Raw genomic sequence first — 20,963 nt, 5'->3', positions numbered from 1 at the left:
CTGAAACCAAGAGCTGGATGCTTAACTGATGCATCACCCAGGTGTCCCAGGATCATGATTTTCAACAAGGTTGTAAGACCATACAGTGAAGAACAATCTTCAACAAATGGTGCTAGGACAACTGGGTAGCTACATGCGTAAGAATGAATTGGGACCCCTACCAAACATGACATACAAAAATTAATTTTAAGAAATTATATCCAAATAGATCAAATATCTAAATATAAGAGCTAAAACTACAACCTCTTAGAAGGAAACATAGGTATAAATTTTCATGGCTTGGATTAAGCAATGGGTTTTAAGATTTCACACCAAAAATATAAGCATAAATAAATAAATAAATAAATTAATTAATTAATTAATTAAAAAAGATAATGGACTTAACAGATTTTACAAATTTGAGCACCAAAGGACATTTTCTTTTTTTTTTTTCTTTTTATAATTTTTTTTTGATTTTTATTTATTTACGATAGTCACAGAGAAAGAGAGAGAGGCAGAGACACAGGCAGAGGGAGAAGCAGGCTCCATGCCCTGGGAGCCCGACGTGGGATTCGATCCCGGGTCTCCAGGATCGCGCCCTGGGCCAAAGGCAGGCGCCAAACCGCTGCGCCACCCAGGGATCCCCAAAGGACATTTTCAAATGAAAAGACCAATCACAAAATGGGAGAAAATATTTTCAAATCATGTATCTGACAAGGGTCTCATTTCCAGAATTCCTAAGAGTTCTCTAACAATAAAAGAACAGCCCAATTTAAAAAATGGGCAAAAGCTGTGAACAGACATTTCTTCAAAAGACATAGTAAATGGCCAGTAAGTGTATGAAAAAATACTCAAAGTCATTAGTCACGAAAATGCAAATCTAAACCATAATAAGATACCATTTCATATCCACTCGTATGGCTATAATAAAAAAGCCAAACAACAAGTGCTAGTGAGGATGTAGAGAAACAAATCCTGATACATTGCTGGTAGGAATGTAAAATGGTACACCTGCTTTTGAAGAGTCTGGCACTTCCTCAAAGAATTAAACTGATAGGAATGTAAAATGGTACACCTGCTTTTGAAGAGTCTGGCACTTCCTCAAAGAATTAAACTGAGAGTTACCATATGACCAGCAATTCCATTCCTATGTAGAGAACTAGAAAATACATTTACACAAAAACTTGTACAAGTTGGTCACAGCAGCATTATTTATAATAGCCAAAAAGTAGAAATAACCCAAAAATCCATTAATTGATGATTAAACAGATTGCAATATATTTATTCAATGTAATACTCAGCCATAAAAAGGAAATGAAGTACTTACACATGCTATTAACATGAATTAACTCTGAAAACATGCTAAGTAAAGGAAATCAGATACAAAAAGCCACATATTACATGAGTCAATTTATATGAAATATCCAGAGTAGGCAAATCTAGAGACAGCAGTTGCCAGGTTCTCCACCTGGCAGGGTGAGGAATGACTGCTGGAGCATGGGGTTTCGTTTGGGAATGATGTAAATGTTCTGGAATTAGTAGTTAGTAGTCATGGTTGCATAACATTGTGAATATGCTAGGTCTTTGAATTATATACTATAAAATGGCAAAATGGTAAGTTTTATCATAACAAAAATCTACCTGAAAAAATACAAGAGAATGATAACACAAAAAGATAGTGCCTACCTCTAAAGGAGGAAGAAATGGGGCGCAATTATAAAGTTACCAATAATGTTCTTTTTCTTAAACTGAGCAAAAGACACACAAGTGTCTGTAGTTATTCTTTATATCTTACACATTTTTTAAAAAAGATTTTATTCATCTGAGAGAGCAAGTGAGAGAGCACGTGCAAGCATGGGGAGAAGCACAAGGAGAGGGACAAGCAGACTTTGTGCTGAGTGTTGAGCCCAACATGGGGCTCAATCTCAGAACCCTCAGATCATGACCTGAGCCAAAATCAAGAGATGGATGCTTAACTGACTGAGCCATCCAGGTGCCCCTTACCTTACACATATTTTTTAAATATCAGTATTTAATAAAATACTCAGGTTGTCAAAATGGAACTGCATTTCTTGCCTGTTAAAATCTAAACCTATTTAAACTTAGAGCCAAATAGTTCTACAACTATGTGCAAATATAATTTTCATAAAAATGATAATTAAAAAATAAAAGAATGAGGGATCCTTGGGTGACTCAGTGGTTTGGTGCCTGCCTTCAGTCCAGGGTGTGATCTTGGGGTCCTGGGATTCAGTCCCACATTGGGTTTCCTGCATGGAGCCTCCTTCTCCTCTGTGCCTCTGCCTCTCTCTTTCTCTGTCTCTCATGAATAAATAAAATCTTAAAAAAATAAATAAAAGAATGAAAGGTGATGGTACAGGAAGCAGTGAATGTAGACTACTCTCTTTTTTTTTTACTTGACACACAGAGAGCCTTCCCTCTGAGAGGGGAGGCAGATGGGGGGCTCGATCCCAGGACACCCGAGGACCATGACCTGAGCCAAAGGCAGACACTTAAACAACTAAGCCACCCAAGCATCCCAAGACTACTTAAGAAGTTTAGTTCTAAATCTATGTAAATAGAGAAAATGGTGGCTACAGAGAGTGGGAGGCAACAGTTTTCTTTTTTTGTTAGTGGTTCTCTTTTCCCACAAATGTGTGAGCATGTTTACTGGTGATAGGAAAAGAACGAATAATAAGAGAGGCTGCCAAGGTTACACCTTTACAAAGATATAAAGTCCTTTCATAAGATAGATCTAGGATCTAGAATTCATAGGTAGGAATTATGCTTTGACAAATGGTAAAGCAGGAGAAATACTTAAGGACAGGACTATGTGGGTCCAATGTGGATATTATAGGCAGATGATGCACTCTCACCTGATGGTCTAAATTTTCTTTGTTAAATTTTCTATTAGGGGTAAGGGAAGGTGGAAGAAGGACAAGGGGTGGCTAAGGGAAGATGAGGGCCTGAGAACAAATGCTTAAGAAAGAAAGCTGAGGGGATCCCTGGGTGGCTCAGCGGTTTAGCGCCTGCCTTCGGCCCAGGGCGTGATCCTGGAGTCCTGGGATCGAGTCCCATGTCGGGCTTCTTACATAGAGCCTGCTTCTCCCTCTCTCTGTGTCTCTCATGAATTAAAAAAGAAAAAAAAAAAAAAGCTGAGGGGACTAAGCAGGAAATTACATATGAAAGGATTATCTGGCAGTTCTGGAAGCCCAGTGGATCAGAACCAGTCTCATACTGCACTATAGTAAAGATGTAGAAATGCAAGTATTTGTATTGAATGGGGAGACAGGCTTTTGGTAAGTAGTAAGTAGCTATGACACAAGGATTAGGAAGAAAAAAGATGGGATCAAAGTGTTGAGGGAAGTAAAAAAATCTGTGGTGCTTGAGAAGTGCAAATTAAGGACAGTCTAAGTTACTAACATCAAGGTTCCAAGGTCATGTGAAGGTGAAGAATAAATATAGTGAAATAAATTAATAACAAGCAGGAAGGGGAAAGGTTTCATAAATAATACACAGTTCAGAGTTGACAAGATTTCTATGAATTCAATCAATAAAATGGGTATAAGTAATTCTTGTTCTACCTAATGCAAAGAGTTCAAATGAGAAAAAATTTTAGTACAAAAAGAGCCTCAAAACATAATGCATTATCTTAAGAGGCTGTGAATTACTCAGCTATTTTATTTATTATTTACTTTGACTTGAAAACAACATATTCTTTACAATATTTCTATTTCTGACAGTAAACCAAACAAATCTGGCTCGTCTCTTTATTTCAAAGAATTTTATTCAACACATACCTATTGAGTATTTATGTGCCAGGCATCATGCTGGTACAGTATACTGGCAATAAATATGTGCAGTCTCTCTCCTCAAGGCCATTTCTGCCCCGTACAGTAATCAGACTATATAAACAAGTGCACAAACAAAACTTTATAATTAGAAATAATTAAAGACAGTGTTGCAAGAGAATAAGGCAGAGTGGAGGATTTATTTAAACTGACTGATGGGGATCCCTGAGTGTCTTAGCGGTTTGGCACCTGCCTTCAGCCCAGGGCATGATCCTGGAGTTCTGGGATCGAGTCCCACGTTGGGCTCCTTGCATGGAGCCTGCTTCTCCCTTTCCTTGTGTCCCTGCCTCTCTCTCTCACTGTCTCTCTCTCTGTGTCTCTCATGAATAAATGAATAAAATGTTTAAAAAAATAAACTGAGTAATGAGGGAAGGTTTCTAAGCTAAGTCCTAAAGGATAGAAAAGAACCCTGTGAAAGATGAGGAAACATAGTGTCATAACCATTCAGGGCCTAAGGACAGTGTTTAGACAGAAAAATAGGGCCCAGGTCTGAATATGAAGAACTCCAACATCTAAAGTTCATGGCGAAAACAAGGGACCAACAAAGGAATCTGTACAGAAGCAGCAAGGGAGATGGGAAGGAGGAATCTAGGAGAGTATGAAATCTTCAAAAGCAAGAGAAAAGAAAATGCTTTAAATAGAACAGAATGGTCAATTGTATTCAATGCTGCCAGGAAACAGAATATGGGATAAGAATTTTAAAATATCTACTGGATTTAGCAAGTAGAGGTATTTTGTGGCCTTAAATAAAGTGGTTCCATGAAAAGTGCTAAACCCAGCCTAAATGGGTTGAATAGTGCATAAAGAAAAGGGCAGGGAGGGCAGCCCAGGTGGCTCAGCGGTTTGGCGCCTGCCTTCGGCCCAGGGTGTGATCCTGGAGACCTGGGATCGAGTCCCACATCGGGCTCCCTGCGTGGAACCTGCTTCTCCCTCTGCCTGTGTCTGTGTCTCTCTCTATCTCTGTGTCTCTCTCATGAATAAATAAAATTAAAAAAAAAAAAAGAAAAGAAAGAAAAGAAAAGGGCAGGGAGAAGAGAATAGGAAAGGAAAAAAGGAAGAGGCGGAAGATTTCACCATTTTACACTTCTGGATAAAAATAAAACACACAGGGGGCCTAACTCAGGCTCCTAGGATGAAGCCCCATGTCAGGCTTCCTGCTCAGCAGGGAGTCTGCTTGTCCCTCTCCTTCTGCCCCTCCCCCTTCCCCATGCTCTCTTATTCTCTCTCTCAAATAAATAAATAAAATCTTAAAAACCGCACACAAATGGGATCCCTGGGTGGCTCAGCAGTTTAGCGCCTGCCTTCAGCTCAGGGTGTGATCCTGGAGTCTCGGGATCGAGTTCCGCATCAGGCTCCCTGTGGGAAGCCTGCTTCTCCCTCTGCCTGTATCTCTGCCTCTCTTTCTCTCTGTCTCTCATGAATAAATAAATAAAATATTTAAAACACACACACACACACACAAAGTACAAAATTTAATACGTAGTTGAGCTCCTCAAGACAGGGCAATCCGTAGATGTTTGAAGATGACGCTATTAAGTTCTCCTTGTGAAAAGTTCAGAGATATAAATAGTTGTCTCCATGGGGTACCTGGTTGGCTAGGCCATAGAGTATGCAACTCGTGATCTCAGGGTTGTAAATTTGAGCCCCACACTGGGTGCAGAGATTACTTAAAAAATAAATAAAAATTAAAAAAAAAAAAGTTGCCTCTATCCTTGAAACAGGAACTAGAAAAAATTACACTGTATCATTGCCTGCTGTCCATGAAAGCAACATGAAATTCACCATGTATCAGGGTATAAATGGAAAGGGTCATGTATAAGAAAAGGTTGAATTTCAGACCAGTCATTGGTGGAATTAAGGATTTACAATTTCTACTCACAGCAGGAACCCTTAATTTAGGTATTAACATTTTGAAACCAGTCTACCAGTTAAAGACCCTAGATTTTAGCAAAGGCACATACGAAAGAAACTACCTCATAAGAACTCCCTCCAAATAAAATCCAGGATACAAGAAACTTCCACAGAGGATGATGAGATGACAAAACTGCAAGCCACCCAAGGGAGACAAACCACTGTGAAAAAGGAGAACCAATAAACTAGAAACACACCTATCAAGTACTACAGGTAATTGAAGATTTGAAAGAAACTATGAAATTAAAACATTAATACGTTTAAAAAGAAAAAAGGGCACAAATAGTGCCACAAAGACAAAAGACAGGCATTATTAAAAAACAAAAAAACAAATTGGAAATAGAATAAAAGATATTTCAAGGATTTTTTTTAAAAAGAGTTTATTTCTTTATTCAGGAGAGACGTAGAGAGAAAGAGAGGCAGAGACACAGGCAGAGGGAGAAGCAGGCTCCACGCAGGGAGCCTGATGTGGGACTTGATGCCTGGACTCTAGGACCACGCCCCAGGCAGAGCAGGTGCTAAACCGCTGAGCCACCCAGGGATCCCCTATTTCAAGGATTAAAAAAAGCATTGCTAGTAAAGCTGTTCTTAAGAAGTCAGACATGTGGGGCACCTGGGTAGCTCAGTCAGTTAAGTGTTCAACTCTTGGGTTTCTGGCTCAGGTGATGATCTCAAGGGTTGTGGGATAGAGCCCCATACCCTCCATGCTCAGTCTGCTTCAAGAGTATCTCTCTTGAAGAGTTGGACGTTTTTAAACGTAAGTCAGATACAGCTAGAAGAAAGAATCCTCTGAACTACTGTATAAACTATGTTTTTTCCTTTTAAACAGATTATTAAGGATGTGATTATCATATCATATTGTATGGTATGTATGGTCAAATATATGATGGTCTGTCTTCTAATTCCTAGGTGCTTCATAAATTTTTTTGCTATTACGCATGGTGATACATTTGTAATGTCCATTTTCTTTTTGTTAATATATAGATACATAAATTTAAATTTATGATTTTGAAACTAGCATCCAGCTAAACTCTTACTAATTTATATAATTTATATGTAAATTCTTTCAGATATCTATGTATGTGATCATACCTACAACCAAAAACAGTTTTGTCTCTTCCTTTCATCTCATATCTTTGTTCCTACCTATCTACCTTACTGTGCTGCTTAGGACCTCGAGCACAATATTTAATAGAAACAATGAGAGCAGGCATCTTTGTTATCTCCCCATCCTAAAAGAGTTTTCAACTTTTATTTACTGAGTGGCTGACTCAGGGATTGAAACCAGGAACTAGGATCATGACCTGACCTGAAGGCATACAGACACTTACCCAACTGAATCACCAGGTGCCCCGTTTTCAACTTTTAAATATTAAAATCGGGATCCCTGGGTGGCTCAGCAGTTTGGTGCCTGCCTCTGACCCAGGGCGTGATTCTGGAGACCCAGGATCGAGTCCCACATAGGGCTCCCTGCATGGAGCCTGCTTCTCCCTCTGCCTCTCTCTCTCTTTCTGTAGGTCTCTCATGAATAAATTAATTAATTAAAAATATTTAAAAAAATTAAAATCAACATCTTGTATATGGTTTTTGTAGGCATTCTACATGATTAAGGAAGCGGGACGCCTGGGTGGTTCAGCGGTTAAGCACCTGCCTTTGGCCCAGGGCGTGATCCCGGAGTCCTAGTCCTGGGATTGAGTCCCACATCAAGCTCCTTGCATGGAGCCTGCTTCTCTACCTATGTCTCTGCCTCTCTCTCTCTCTCTCATAGATAAATAAATAATAATCTTTAAAAAAAAATTTACTATATGGTTAGAGAGGGTTCTTTAAGAATATGAATAAGACTTTTCATCATGCATGAATGTAGAACTTTATATAATGCTTTTTTTGCATTTATTGAGATGGTCATATAGCTTTTTTTCCCTTTAATATCCTAATATGATTGACTATATACATTTGTAACATTAAATCAATCTTGCATTCCTTGCATAACTTGGTCATGATATATCCTGAAATGGTTCTGGTATCTGCTAGTGTTTTAGGATTTGCATCTGTGTTATAAATCAGTGTCATGTAAGTATCCTTGTCAGGATTTAGCATGAAGGTGGTATTAATTTCTCATGAAATGAGCTGGGAGTTTTTCTTTTCAATTATCTGGAATATTAGAAATTGCTGATTAAGACTGAAGTTATTTCTTGTATGAATTTTGCTAGAATTCACTAGTGAAGTTATTTGGGTTTTATGGAAAGATGTCGTACTATGCATTCAATTTATGTAATACATACAAAACTACTGAAGTTTTCTATTTCATTTTTAGTATATTTTAGCAAGTTTTATTTCTTAGGAATTTGTCCATTTAAGCCTAATTTTTGGGACACCTGGGTGGCTCAGTGGTTGCACATCTGCCTTCGGCTCAGGGCATAATCCCAGGGTCCCAGGATCAAGTCCCACATCGGGCTCTCTGTGGGGAGCCTGCCTTTCCCTCTGCCTCTGTCTCTGTCTCTGCCTCTCTCTGTGTCTCTCATGAATAAATAATATCTTAAAAATAAATAATAAACTTAATTTCTGCATTCAATGGCATGAAGTTATTCACAGTATTTTTATCTTTTAGTGCTGCCTACTGCATCTGCAATGGTGTCTTCTCATTACTGATACTGGTTTTCTAAGTTCTTTTCTTTCTTAATATCACCACAACAAGTACCTCAAATAGCTAACTTCGGCTTTGTTTTTTGTTTCATTTCTGTTACCTTTTTGTTTTTTATTATTTCTTTACTTTTACATTCTTTGGGTTTACTTTGTTATTCTTTTTTTAAAATTATTTTATTTATTTAGTCATGAGAGACAGAGAGGCAGAGACAGAGGGAGAAGCATGTTCCCCATAGGGAGCCTGATGTGGGACTGATCCCAGGACCCAAGGATCATGCCCCAAGCCGAAGGCAGACGCTCAACCACTGAGCCACCCAGGCACCCCTACTTTGCTATTCTTTTCCTAACTTCCTAAGAGAAATGTTTACTTCATTTTCTACATTAACACAGCATTTAAGGATATATATTCACTATTACCTAAGACACTGCTTTATGTTATCCCACAATTTTGGATATGTAGTATGTATATCTTTCAGACCAAAACATTTTCCAATTATTGAGATTTTTTTCTTTCACTGATTGAAAACTAAAGGCATTTTCTCATACTGGGGTTTTTCTATCATCTTTATTTAAAAAATTGATTGCTTTGTGGTTTAACTTGACTTCTTCAAAATCTGTTGATACTTTATGACACCAGGCTATGGTAGAAAATATTATTTAAATAAATGTTCCATATATTTTTAAGATTTCTGATTTTCAAAGTGATCAGACTCACAGTTCTATATAACAAGTAGGTGAAATCTGTAACTGAGATCTTTCAAATGTCTTTGCTGAATTTTTTCTACTTTTAAATCAATTATTTAAAGAAATATATTAAAATCCCCCACCATTTGGTAGATGTAATATTTCTCCTTATAATTCTGTCAGTTTTTATATTAGTTATTTTTTTATGATAGAACATATTCTTAAAATAAATCCCTTTTCCCTCTTCCCCCTTTAAGGTTCATGACCAAAATCGGTTTCTGTATGATAATCTTAACTAGTCAAATTTATATTTTATAGTAGAGACTGGGTATACTACATCTTGAAAGGCATGTTCCTTGGTCAGTCTATTTGAAAGCTAATTTACAATATGGTCTAAATTGCAGTTTACTGTAATTAATCCTTTTAAAAGGAAAATACTGATGTTCTCAAAAAAATTTTTTTTAAAGATTTTATTTATTTATTCATGAGAGACACGGAGAGAGAGAGAGAGGCAGAGACACAGGCAGAAGAAGAAGCAGATTCCATGCAGGGAGTCCAACATGGGCTTCGATCCCGGGTCTCCAGGATCATGCCCTGGGCTGAAGGTGGCGCTAAACCGCTGAGCCACCCAGGCTGCCCTCAATTTTTTTTTTTTTTTTTTTTTTTAAGATCAAGAGTGAGCAAGCACAGGATGAAAGGGAGAGGAAGACTAAGAATCTTAAGCAGGCCCCATGCCCAATATGGAACCCAACTTGGGGCTCAATCTCATGACCTGACCTGAAGTCAAGAGTCAGATGCTTAACCAACTGACCCACCCAGGTGGCCTCTCTATTTGTTATTCTTAAAACCATCCATCCATTGGAAAACATAAAGTTTGCCAATAGGTCCAAGTTCTCAAAGGACTCTTAAATAATTTATACTGCTACTACTCCCTATTGTGTACCTGGCACTCTGTTTTCAAATGCCAATATAATCACCATTCCAACAGACTGATGAAGTGGGTATTAGCCCTATAGTTTTTACAATGGCAGTATAGGAAAGTAACAAAAACCTGAGGCCTACTACTAATCATCACCAAAAGTCAAACAAATGCTGTTATCAACAGAGATCCTTTTCACCAAAAGGGAGTATCTCTTGAACTGTGAGCACCCAATAAGTAAGAATGGCTTCATTCAAGTACCTTGTACTTCTGTCTCAATTCTTCTGTGTCTTCCTTTTCTACTTCTAGGACACGGCGCCGTTCGGTAGCATCTTCAGCATAATCAAGCTTAACAAAAATAGATATAATTAGTTTTAATTCCTAAAGTACCCCCAATTAGCATTAAAAAATCATCTACACAACTACAGTACTGCATGAAAATAAAAACTTCCTATTTTACTCAGCTACCTCTTTATTGTCACCCCACAGAGAAAAATGTGTGCAAAATAGTTAATTAATCCTTTCATGCTGGTGGTTCCCAATGAGCACATTTTTTGATGATAACAGCCTTAACTTTAATGTTCGATGCCAAAGAATTAGGAGTAAATGGAGAAAATTTTTTAGTCAATGAAAAGAAAGTATCACAGATGACAGCTATACACAGGAGCAAAGCCTCTACAATGGCAAATATTTTCAGAGTTGAAAAACACTGCCTAGGGCAGCCCTGGTGGCGCAGCAGTTAGCGGCCTGCAGCCCAGGGCGTGATCCTAGAGACCTGGGATCGAATCCCACGTCGGGCTCCCTGCATGGAGTCTGCTTCTCCCTCTGCCTGTGTCTCTGCCTCTCTCTCTCTCTCTGAATAAATAAATAAATCTTTAAAAAAAAAAAAGAAAAGAAAAGAAAAGAAAAACACTGCCTAATGAGCACCAGGAACTGGGTTTTAAGTCTGGTCTTGCTCTATGGCATAATCCTGGGCAAAGCATTCAACTTCCTTATGCCCCTGTTAAAACAGGGGCATTAAAAACAAACAAACAAACAAACAAACAAAAAACCAGGGGCATTATTATTGCCATCTACCTACCTCAAAGCCAGCACTAAATGAGATTGTAAAATAAATTTTTAAATTTTCAAAGAAAAATATTAAAACTACATTCTATCTAGTAAATGTATTCTTGTATTAGCATCTGAATTTGGAATTAATATCAATTTTAAACACACCATTTAAAAAATAAATAAATACACCATTTAAAAAAATTAGCTAACAAGATTAACTTACCTCCATTTCCATGCGACCCATGCCCATGACATCATATTTGACGACAATTGGAATGGGATCTGTTCTCCCTGTAACAGGAACACATAATCAAGGTAAGAGGCAAAGCTAAGCCAACAGTTCACTTTATACATTGGGTTTGGGTGGTTAGAGATCTTGCCTTGGAGTGCAGAGACCAGAAAGCTACAGTGAACCAAACACAAGCCATTCTCACAGCTTACAACCAAACCTACCTCTCCCAGTTTAATCCCAACTAACCAGTTAACCTTGGTTGACATTCCAGTTGGGGAAAATTCCAGATTACTATGGCAAAATTAAATACATAAGTAATGCAAAGCACTTCTAAGCAATGGCACCAGGAGATTTAAAAATCAAAAGCTTTAGAAACTGCTTTTTAAGAAGATCCCCAAATAACTTTCATCAAGAATCACTTCACTCTTACTGTCCACGGACATCCTCCCACACACACTTTTAAATCTAGTAATAAATATCTCAACTGACATGCTTACATTAAAAAAAAAAAGCATGGTTTCAAATATAATTCAGGAAACCCTCTGTAATTGCAATTCAGCATATTTAATTTGTTTTCAAAAGATGCTTTATAATTAACTGAGGCTAAGACAAAATTTAAATAAAAAGCAAAAGTTAGCTGCCCTTAGGGACAAAAATTGTTTTACTTTTAAACTGGTGCTCTGAGGTCCCATCTTCCAGAATGGATTTAACACCGGCTGTGGCAATCAGTAAGCTGTGAAAAGGACTAGTTGCGAAGAAAATTGACTTTAAACTAATCAATCTATGCTGGAGATTTTTTAAAATGTATATTTAATCCACTCATAACCAGCCAAACAAAGCAAAATGGGGCAGACAAGCACTTTACTACCACAGCTGTTTTACATCACAACTTGCGCTGTTTATTGTGATGTAAGCCCACTGAAAAGAGGACTTACTTACCTTATCCGTTGTACACCTTTAGTGAAAAAACACAATGTTTACTTCCCTCATCATTTCACTCAGGCTGGTGTAAACAATTGTTTTTTGTTTGTTTTTTGTGTTTTTGTTGTTGTTGTTATACACACATATGTATTATACCTTTGGGCTAAAAGTTGAGTTTTGTCCGGCTAAATCTGAGGTACTACCAAAACCAATTAAAAATAAATAAATGCCATATTCATAACTAGGCTTGGTCCTGGGGAAAAAAGAAACTGTTTTCAAAAGTGATTGGCAACCACTTATATCCAGTTGCTCCATATATGTGTTTAATTTTTGTCTTTAAAACATAATGAAAAACTAATTCAGAAGTTTACTTATCACCAATATCCCATTATAGTTTTCAAACAATAAATAAGGAGATATTTAGGAGTAATTTCACAATGAAAGTTTAATATAGATCCTTTCATGCCAGAAAAAAAAAAAAAAAGGAAAAAAAAAGTTCTAAAATACAGCCTTCTTTTGGAAACTATCAAAGACTGCCAGTTAAAATGAAAATACATTACTACCTTATGCCCAATGGTATAATAAATAAGCAGTGACTGCAATCTTTAGCAAAAGGACCAAATTAAAGACAGGTTATAAAAATGACTTCCTAGGTGCAATATCACTTTCATAACGTCTCAATCAGGGATTTACTGGTAAAATACACAAATGCTCCAATGAAACAATTGAAAAGAAATGTCAAAGGAATTTATTTTTTTGGTTTTGGTTTCTTTTTGGTCTGTCGGAATTTGTTTTGCAAGAATCCAGAAATTTTTGGTATAAATTCATTACCTCTGTAAACCCCTGTTTATAAACTCTGCATTAGTACTTTTGCCTTCTAAGGCAGTCAAAGTTTTAATTTATTTATAAATTGCAGTAGCAAGTGCTAGTGCCCATTACATTGTAGGAAAATCAAGTTTTTGACAGTATTAGAATTTAATGTTTTAACTGATTTTTTTTTTTTTTTGCAGTTCTAACACAAACAGATACATCCCTTCTTAACAGTACCCTTTAATGAACAAGGATCAGACAAGTTGCATAAGGAAAGGAAAGGAAAATGAAAAAGACCAAGCAGAAGGATGAAGGCTACAACAGAGAAAGTAAGCCTAACATATTGGTGCACTGATGACAAAAGGAGTAATTCAGTCTGAAAATAAAAAATTACCACTGCTAAGTTTACCATCACCACAACAAGTCCAGGATCATAATGCTGTAAAAAAGAAACACCATTTGTTAGGCAGAAACCATCAGGTTAGGAAACAGGCCTTCTAGCAGGCAGATGGGAAGGGGTAAAGTAACCATTGGTTTGTCCCTCCCCCAATTTCAGCTGAAGAAGAGGAAGGACACTTTGTGCTAGAGCAGTGTTTTCATATTGGTTGGCCCAGCCTGTGAGATTTTTGCCTGCGTGTTGCTACTTGAGAACAAGTACAACCTCCTCTTTAACAATTCAGGGAATGGGGCGAGGTGTTAAAGCGAGAGCACTAGCTCTAGCTTCCAATCTCTTATTTAACTACTATTCATTCTGGTAAATCAGTATTCAGGCCCCAAGTTGGGACTTCTCCTTAAAAAAATAACATCAAAGACAGTCAGATCAACTGGACAGTGATCAAGTCATTTCCTTAATTAAAAGAATTCTAAGAGGATTTGTGGTTTGGGAAGGGAGTCATCAAGACCTTGTTAAAAAATATGTAAGTAAAAGGTCTGGAAAATAAACCTTTACACATTAAGTGCTTAGAAAACTAATGTATATTTGAGTTCTGTTATGAATGAATAAAACTCTTGAAGTAGCTTTCCTTAGAAATTTGTTTCCTTCTAATGAAGTCTTCCCAGGCTTGCCAACATCTTTCTTTCTGCATACAACAAAGCCAAGCTTTGAAGGAGACCAGGAACTCCAGAGAAAATGGCATCGAAATGGCTGTCACATTTATAATTAGTCTACTCAGAGGTAACTCATCACAGAAAATAAACAGTCTGGCTTTGAAAATAATCTGAAGGTACTATAATAACACTGTTTGGTGACAGAGGGGAACTACACTTCCCCTGAGTACTGGACAGAACTGCTGAATCATGTTGTACACTGAAACTAATATAATACTGTCTGTTAATCACATTTCAATTGCCTGGCTGGCTTAGTTGGTAGAGCATGCAACTCCTCAACTCAGTGTCATGAGTTCAAGCCCCAACCTAGGCAGAGAGCTTACCTGTAAAATAAATATACACGACAACAAAAACCCCTCAAAACAAAACCAAAAAAATCTGAAGATGACATTATTGTCTGAGCCAAGCAGTAATTTCTTTCCATTATTAAATAGGCTCCAGACCAAGGAAAAATCCTAGTGGGAAAAAACAAAGAACAATATATAATACAGGAAGGGACTGCAGCTTAAAAAGAAAAGAAACCTCTTAATTTATTCATTTGTAATTGATAAATCTATCATAAAGTACACTACATGGAACACCTGAATAATAACTTATAGCAATGACTTTTCAAAAGGTAGGTAGCAAACAAATACTTACTAATATGATATTCTCTAGAAAACTTCTTTTTAAAAAAATAAACTGTACTAGAGGTGCCTGGCTAGCTCAGTCAGTAAAGCACGTGACTCCTGATCTCGAGGTTGTAATTCAAGTCCCATGTTAGGAATATATATGTCACTTAAAAATAAAATCTTTAAAAAAAAAAAGATTAAAAACATTATATAAAGGAGTGCTTAGGTGGCTCGGTAGGCTAAGTGCTCGACTCTTGATCTCCGCTCAGGTCTTGTTTTTTTCCAAAGATTTATTTTATTTTATTTATTCATGCATGTATGTATGTATGTAGGTATGTAGATATGTATGTATGTATGTATGTATGTATGTATTTGAGAGAGAGCGAGAACATGAATAGGGGGAGAGGCAGAGGAAGAGGGAGAGGGAGAAGCAGGCTCCCTGGTGAGAAAGGAGCCCAATTCAAGGCTGGATCCCAGGACCCAAGGATTATGACCTGAGCCAAAGGCAGGTGCTTAACTGACTTAGCCACCCAGGCAACCCTCAGCTCAGGTCTTGATATCAGGGTTGTGAGTTCATGTTGGACTCCATGCTGGATGTGGAGCCTACTTAAAAAAATTAAAAATTTAAAAAACTAAATTAAAATTTAATGAATTTAAAAATAATATATAAAATTGAATTTAAAATAACAAAAATAAATTGAACTAAATCCTAGTTCCCTACTTCGTTTCCTTTAAAGAGAACATGTTATTGTTTATTTCATTCCAAAGGAAGCAACTTCAACCAGAACGCTAAGAACTTTCCTAAGAAGAAACTGTCCTCCTCAGCCAAAGATCAATAAATACTATGACTGTAATCAGGCCAACTAGAGAAGGGGAGGGAAAAACAACAACATACCAGATCTAGAATATGCCAATACTATTCATGTGATGAAAAAAAATTTGATATTCATATTTTCTAAATCAAAATTTCAAATATATATACAAATATTGAATTATGTAGTATACTTGAAACTAATATTTTGTATGATAATTATACTTCAGCAAAAAAGTATTTAAAGATTTTATTTATTTATTTATTTAAAGATTTTATTCATAAATAAAATGAGAGACACAGAGAGAGAGAGGCAAAGACACAAGCAGAGGGAGAAGCAAGCTCCATGCAGGGAGCCCGACGTGAGACTTGATCCCGGGTCTCCAGGATCACACCGTGGGCTGAAGGCGGCGCTAAACCGCTGACCCACTAGGGCTGCCCTTAAAAAGACTTTATTTACGAGAGAGAGAGAGAGAGAGAGAGAGAGAGAGAGAGAGAGAGAGAAGGAAAGAGAGAGAGAGAGAGGAGATGAGCCAGTGGTGGCAGCAGGCAGAGGGAGAAGCAGACTCCCCACTGAGCAGCGAGCCTGATGTGGGGCAACCCTAGGACCCTGGGATCATGACTGAAATGAAGGCAGATACTTAACGGATTGAGCCATCCAAGTGCCCTTCAAAAATGCTTTTTAAAGAAAAGAAAAAAACTATGTTTCATTAACCAACCTGAATTGTACTTTGTATATTTTATTTTTTTATTTTTATTTTTTAAAGATTCTATTTATTTATTCATAGAGACACAGAGAGAGAGAGACAGGGGGCAGAGACACAGGCAGAGGGAGAAGCAGGCTCCATGCATGGACTTTGTATATTTTAAAAGGTAGTTTTACTTCTATAATGACAAAAGTATTAAATGTGCATGTATGCATCTCTTGCTAAAATGTGAGGCTATTACGACTTACCATAACTGGAGAATAAGGCCAAACAAAAAATTCGCTGACTACAACCACCTTGTTTCTGAAAACAATCCCTCATAAATCAGTTTTGATTTGAAAAGAATTAAATATATACTAATCTACAAAACTGGCCCCAAAAATTGCGCTAAAGAGAAATACTTTTTAAAGAAATGCTATTTTTAGAGAAACTCCAGGGGATAGAACAATTGGGAGGAAAATATTATAGAACAACCATAATTTGGTAAACAGCCACACTTCAAAATCAGAACATGTAAGATTTTCTGAGAGAAACAAATTAGAAATGAAGAAGCTTCCAAAGTGATTAGAACACTGGTTAGACAGCCAATAGATGCAAGAACACCTTAATTTCTCTCTGCAGCCTTTCCCCTTACTAAGATTGATTCAACAACAAATACCTGTTACAAATCAAGCTGCTACTACTCTGTTGGAAGGCATTGGGGATATGGCAGTGATCAACACAAAGTCTTAAATCCCATTAATTACCAATAATTAGGCAAAATAATCTTACCAGCTTAAACTCCTGGCATGAGTGGGTAAAACACAACATTTATAGAGCCAATGCATATACCTGAAAACGCTTAAAAATATCTGATGCTGTCTTAAGATGTCTAAAATAGTTTTAAAAGACTGATCCTCATAAGCAGAAATAAATACAAAATCCATCGAAGTCACAATATCCACTTGCAAAAGGCCATTAAACTGATTAAGCCCTGGGGCGCCTGGGTGGCTCAGGGGTTGAGCATCTACCTTTGGCTCAGGTCATGATCCCAAGGTCCTGGGATGAGTACCACATCGGGCTCCCTGCAGGGAGCCTTCTTCTCCCTCTGCCTGTGTCTCTGCCTCTCTCTGTGTCTCTCATGAATAAATAAAATCTTAAAAATAAGATAAAATACAATAAACTGATTAAAACCAAGAGCCTGACTCAACATCTTTAAATATATTTATTTCTTACTAAATTTAAGCAACTCAAATAGATGTTATGAAATATTCTGATTTGCAAAATAGAACTTTTGGTAAGCTATATCTGTGCATTTAAATATAATTTCAGGGATCCCTGGGTGGCTCAGCGGTTTAGCTCCTGTCTTTGGCCCACGTTGGGCTCCTGGCATGGAGCCTGTCTCTCCCTCTGCCTGTTTCTTTGCCTCTCTCTCTCTCTATGTCTATCACAAATAAATAAAATATAAAAATAAATAAATAAACAAACAAACAAATATAATTTCATTTATTAAAACAGTGATTACACACAAAAACAGAAACACAGTAAAAATGGTACATCTATTTCCAAGCCAAAGCTTCACTTTTGCAAACTTCTCCTGAAAATATGTTTTCGGTACCATAAAAACAATGATTACTTTCACTTAAATATTTTTTCTTAGTAACTATAATATGATAAATGCTACCTCCCTAAAACACTAACTGGAAACATCAAGCACATTAACTATTCCCTACAGAGTTTCTAAGGTATTTTGTTCTTTTTTTAAAGATTTTATTCACTTATTTGAGAGAAAGAGAGAAAGCATGAGCAGGAGGGAGGGGCAGAAGGAGAGAAGTAGGCTCCCCACTGAGCAGGGAGCTCTCCTCCTTCTGGGATCATGACCTGAGCTGAAGGCAGGTGCTTAACAGACTGAGCCACCCAGGCCCTCCCAGAGTTTCTAAGGTTTAGGAAAAAAAAGAGACTTCCTACTCAACACAATTCAGATTCTCCAGTATAAAACTAACTATATTGTTGCCATAGCCAGTTTAGTGGTCTATACAACAACCAGATTAGTTTGATTTTCAAATACAGATGTTTCCTAAGAGCAAAGAAATTTAACTGTGACCTGAAGGAATCCTCATCCTTCCATCTTACCAGGGTATCAGAGTTGGCTTTCTAAGATAGAATAGTTCAATTTTAATCACATAAGGCTAATACTACTGAAGAAGGACAGAGAAGAGGCAAAAAGACTTCACTAATAAACATGTTATGGAATCAGAATGTTAAACCTGAACAGGATATCTCATCATGGATGACAGGAGATAATCAAGCCTTTATTTATTATTATTATTATTATTTTTAATTTATGATATACAGAGAGAAAGAGAGAGAGAGAGAGAGAGAGGCAGAGACACAGGAGGAGGGAGAAGCAGGCTCCATGCCGGGAGTCCGACGTGGGACTTGATCCCGGGACTCCAGGATCGCACCCTGGGCCAAAGGCAGGCGCTAAACTGCTGAGCCACCCAGGGATCCCCTAATCAAGCCTTTAGAAGAGATTCAGAAAGGGCATTCAGGAGGTTCTTTTAATTGAAAAAAAGAAATCCTAAAGAAAATCGTACTTTTAACCCAAATAAGATTGTTTTAGCTAAAATTATATCAGTTTACTGAAGGCTGTCTCATACTAACCATTGTGGGAAGATCAATTTATTTTTTATTATTTATTTATTTATTATTATTATTATTATTTTAAATGTATGATAGTCACACAGAGAGAGAGAGAGAGAGAGAGAGAGAGGCAGAGACACAGGCAGAGGGAGAAGCAGGCTCCATGCACCGGGAGCCTGACGTGGGACTCGGTCCTGGGTCTCCAGGATTGTGCCCTGGGCCAAAGGCAGGCGCCAAACCGCTGCGCCACCCAGGGATCCCTATTATTTATTTATTTTTTTAATATTTTATTTATTTATTCATGAGAGACAGAGAGAGAGACAGAGACAGAGACAGAGAGAGAGAGAGGCGCGCACAGTGACACAGGCAGAAGGAGAAGCATGCTACATGAAGGGAGCCCGACATGGGACTTGATCCCGGGTCTCCAGGATCACACCCTAGGCCAAACTGCTGAGCCACCCGGGCTGCCCTCAATTTATTTTTTAAATGGGAAAGCCAATTTAATAAATACAATTTCAGGGGTACCTGGGTGGCTCAGTCAGCTAAACACTGGGCTTTTGCTTTTGGCTCAGGTTGTGAGATCAAGCTCCATGTCAGACATGAGCCTGCTTGGGATTCTCTCTCTCCCTCTGCCTCTCCCCTCACCCTGCTTAAGCAGACACACACGTTCTCATTTTCTCTCTCTCTCTCTCTCTCCCTCTCTCTAAAAACCAAGCCAAACATACATACATACAATTTCATGTTAAAATAACCACAAAAAAATGGGGCTCAAGGAGTGAGGGAAAAATATTAGGTCCCTAAGTTTAAAAAATAATGTTGGGTAACACTTCTATGTCCTGAGTTTTACTTACGCTTGTATCCGAAGTAATTGACACAATATTTGGGATAGAGTGGTGTTCAATTAAAAAGCATTTGTTGGGATGCCTGGGTGGCTCAGTGGTTGGGTTGAGTGTCTGCCTTTGGCTGAGGCTGTGATCCCCCGGGGTTGCAGGGATCAAGTCCTATGTCAGGCTTCCTGCATGGAGCCTGCTTCTCCCTCTGTCTGTGTCTCTGCCTCTCTCTATGTCTCTCGTGAATAAATAAATAAATACTATTTTGGGCAGCCTGGGTGGCTCAGTGGTTTAGCGCCACCTTTGGCCTGGGGCCTGACCCTGGAGACCCAGGATCGAGTCCCATGTTGAGCTCCCTGCATGGAGCCTGCTTCTCCCTCTGCCTATGTCTCTGCCTCTCTGTCCCTCTGTGTCTCTCATGAATAAATAAATAAAATCTTTAAATATATATATATTTTTAAATTTTAAAATAAATAAATAAATAAAAAGCATTTGTTGACTCAAACGAACAAATATATTCTTAGTAGGTCTAGAACTTGTTCAGGTCTATTTATTTAGTTATCATAGTACTTTCTGCTTAGTACCATGAAATTCTGATAATTAAACTGTCTTGTAATCAAATAATTATTTCATCAAGTAGAACACAGGGCTATGTTACACAGGCCTTCATATCTCAAAAAAATATACAAGCTATCATAAAGGAATATCTGAATTTTGCATTACTGTTCATTAGAGGCTTGTTCAATTTGTTTTATCTACTGCCACTCATTAGCAATTAAGAAGCAGGCATCACATGTTTAAGGAGTTAGACTTAAGGCTCACTTCAATATTTTTTTTAAAGTTTAAGTAATCTCTACACCCAACATGGGGCTTGAATTCACAACCCCGAGATCAAGAGATGCATGATATTCGGATTGAGCCAGAGAAGCATCCTGGCTCACTTCAATTCTTAGAAAGTTTAAAGAGTAGAAAATATCTAAGTAGATAATATTTGGGAGGGTTAATAGTAGCCAGTTCTATGGTATTGTAACAATCCAACACCTTTTTAGAGTTGTATTCTCTTACTATTGGTTAAGTTTTCCGTAATTACACTGAGAATTTTTTACTATTCCAGGATCCTTCAATAACCCAAAAAGCAGGCTCCATGCAGGGAGCCCGACATGGGACTTGATTTAAACTGTTCCTCTTGGGATCCCTGGGTGGCTCAGCGGTTTGGCGCCTGCGTTTGGCCCAGGGCGCAATCCTGGAGACCCGGGATGGAGTCCTGCATTGGGC

General features: G+C 37.8%; 1 protein-coding gene across 7 annotated transcripts in view; it reads right to left on the bottom strand.

The window, feature by feature from the left end:
• The window catches only part of GPATCH8 (G-patch domain containing 8), a 119,544-nt gene that overhangs the window by 40,203 nt on the left and 58,378 nt on the right, over nucleotides 1–20,963 (bottom strand). For 3 of the 7 annotated variants that reach the window (XM_041724238.1, XM_041724241.1, XM_041724240.1), the window contains 2 exons: nucleotides 11,261–11,328; nucleotides 10,246–10,332 (listed from right to left, as the gene is read on the bottom strand). In XM_041724238.1, coding sequence (XP_041580172.1) covers nucleotides 10,246–10,332; nucleotides 11,261–11,328 — 155 coding nt within the window. Of the gene's footprint in view, nucleotides 1–10,245; nucleotides 10,333–11,260; nucleotides 11,329–13,394; nucleotides 14,563–20,963 lie in introns of all 7 variants that reach the window. The other 4 variants (XM_041724244.1, XM_041724242.1, XM_041724245.1 and 1 more) reach the window with 3 other exon arrangements.

Source organism: Vulpes lagopus, chromosome 12 (assembly GCF_018345385.1).
Source record: "Vulpes lagopus strain Blue_001 chromosome 12, ASM1834538v1, whole genome shotgun sequence".
In the NCBI taxonomy this organism is placed as follows: domain Eukaryota; kingdom Metazoa; phylum Chordata; class Mammalia; order Carnivora; family Canidae; genus Vulpes; species Vulpes lagopus.
The sequence above is the reverse complement of the archived record's forward strand: the minus strand, read 5'-3'. Positions and strand labels throughout refer to the sequence as shown.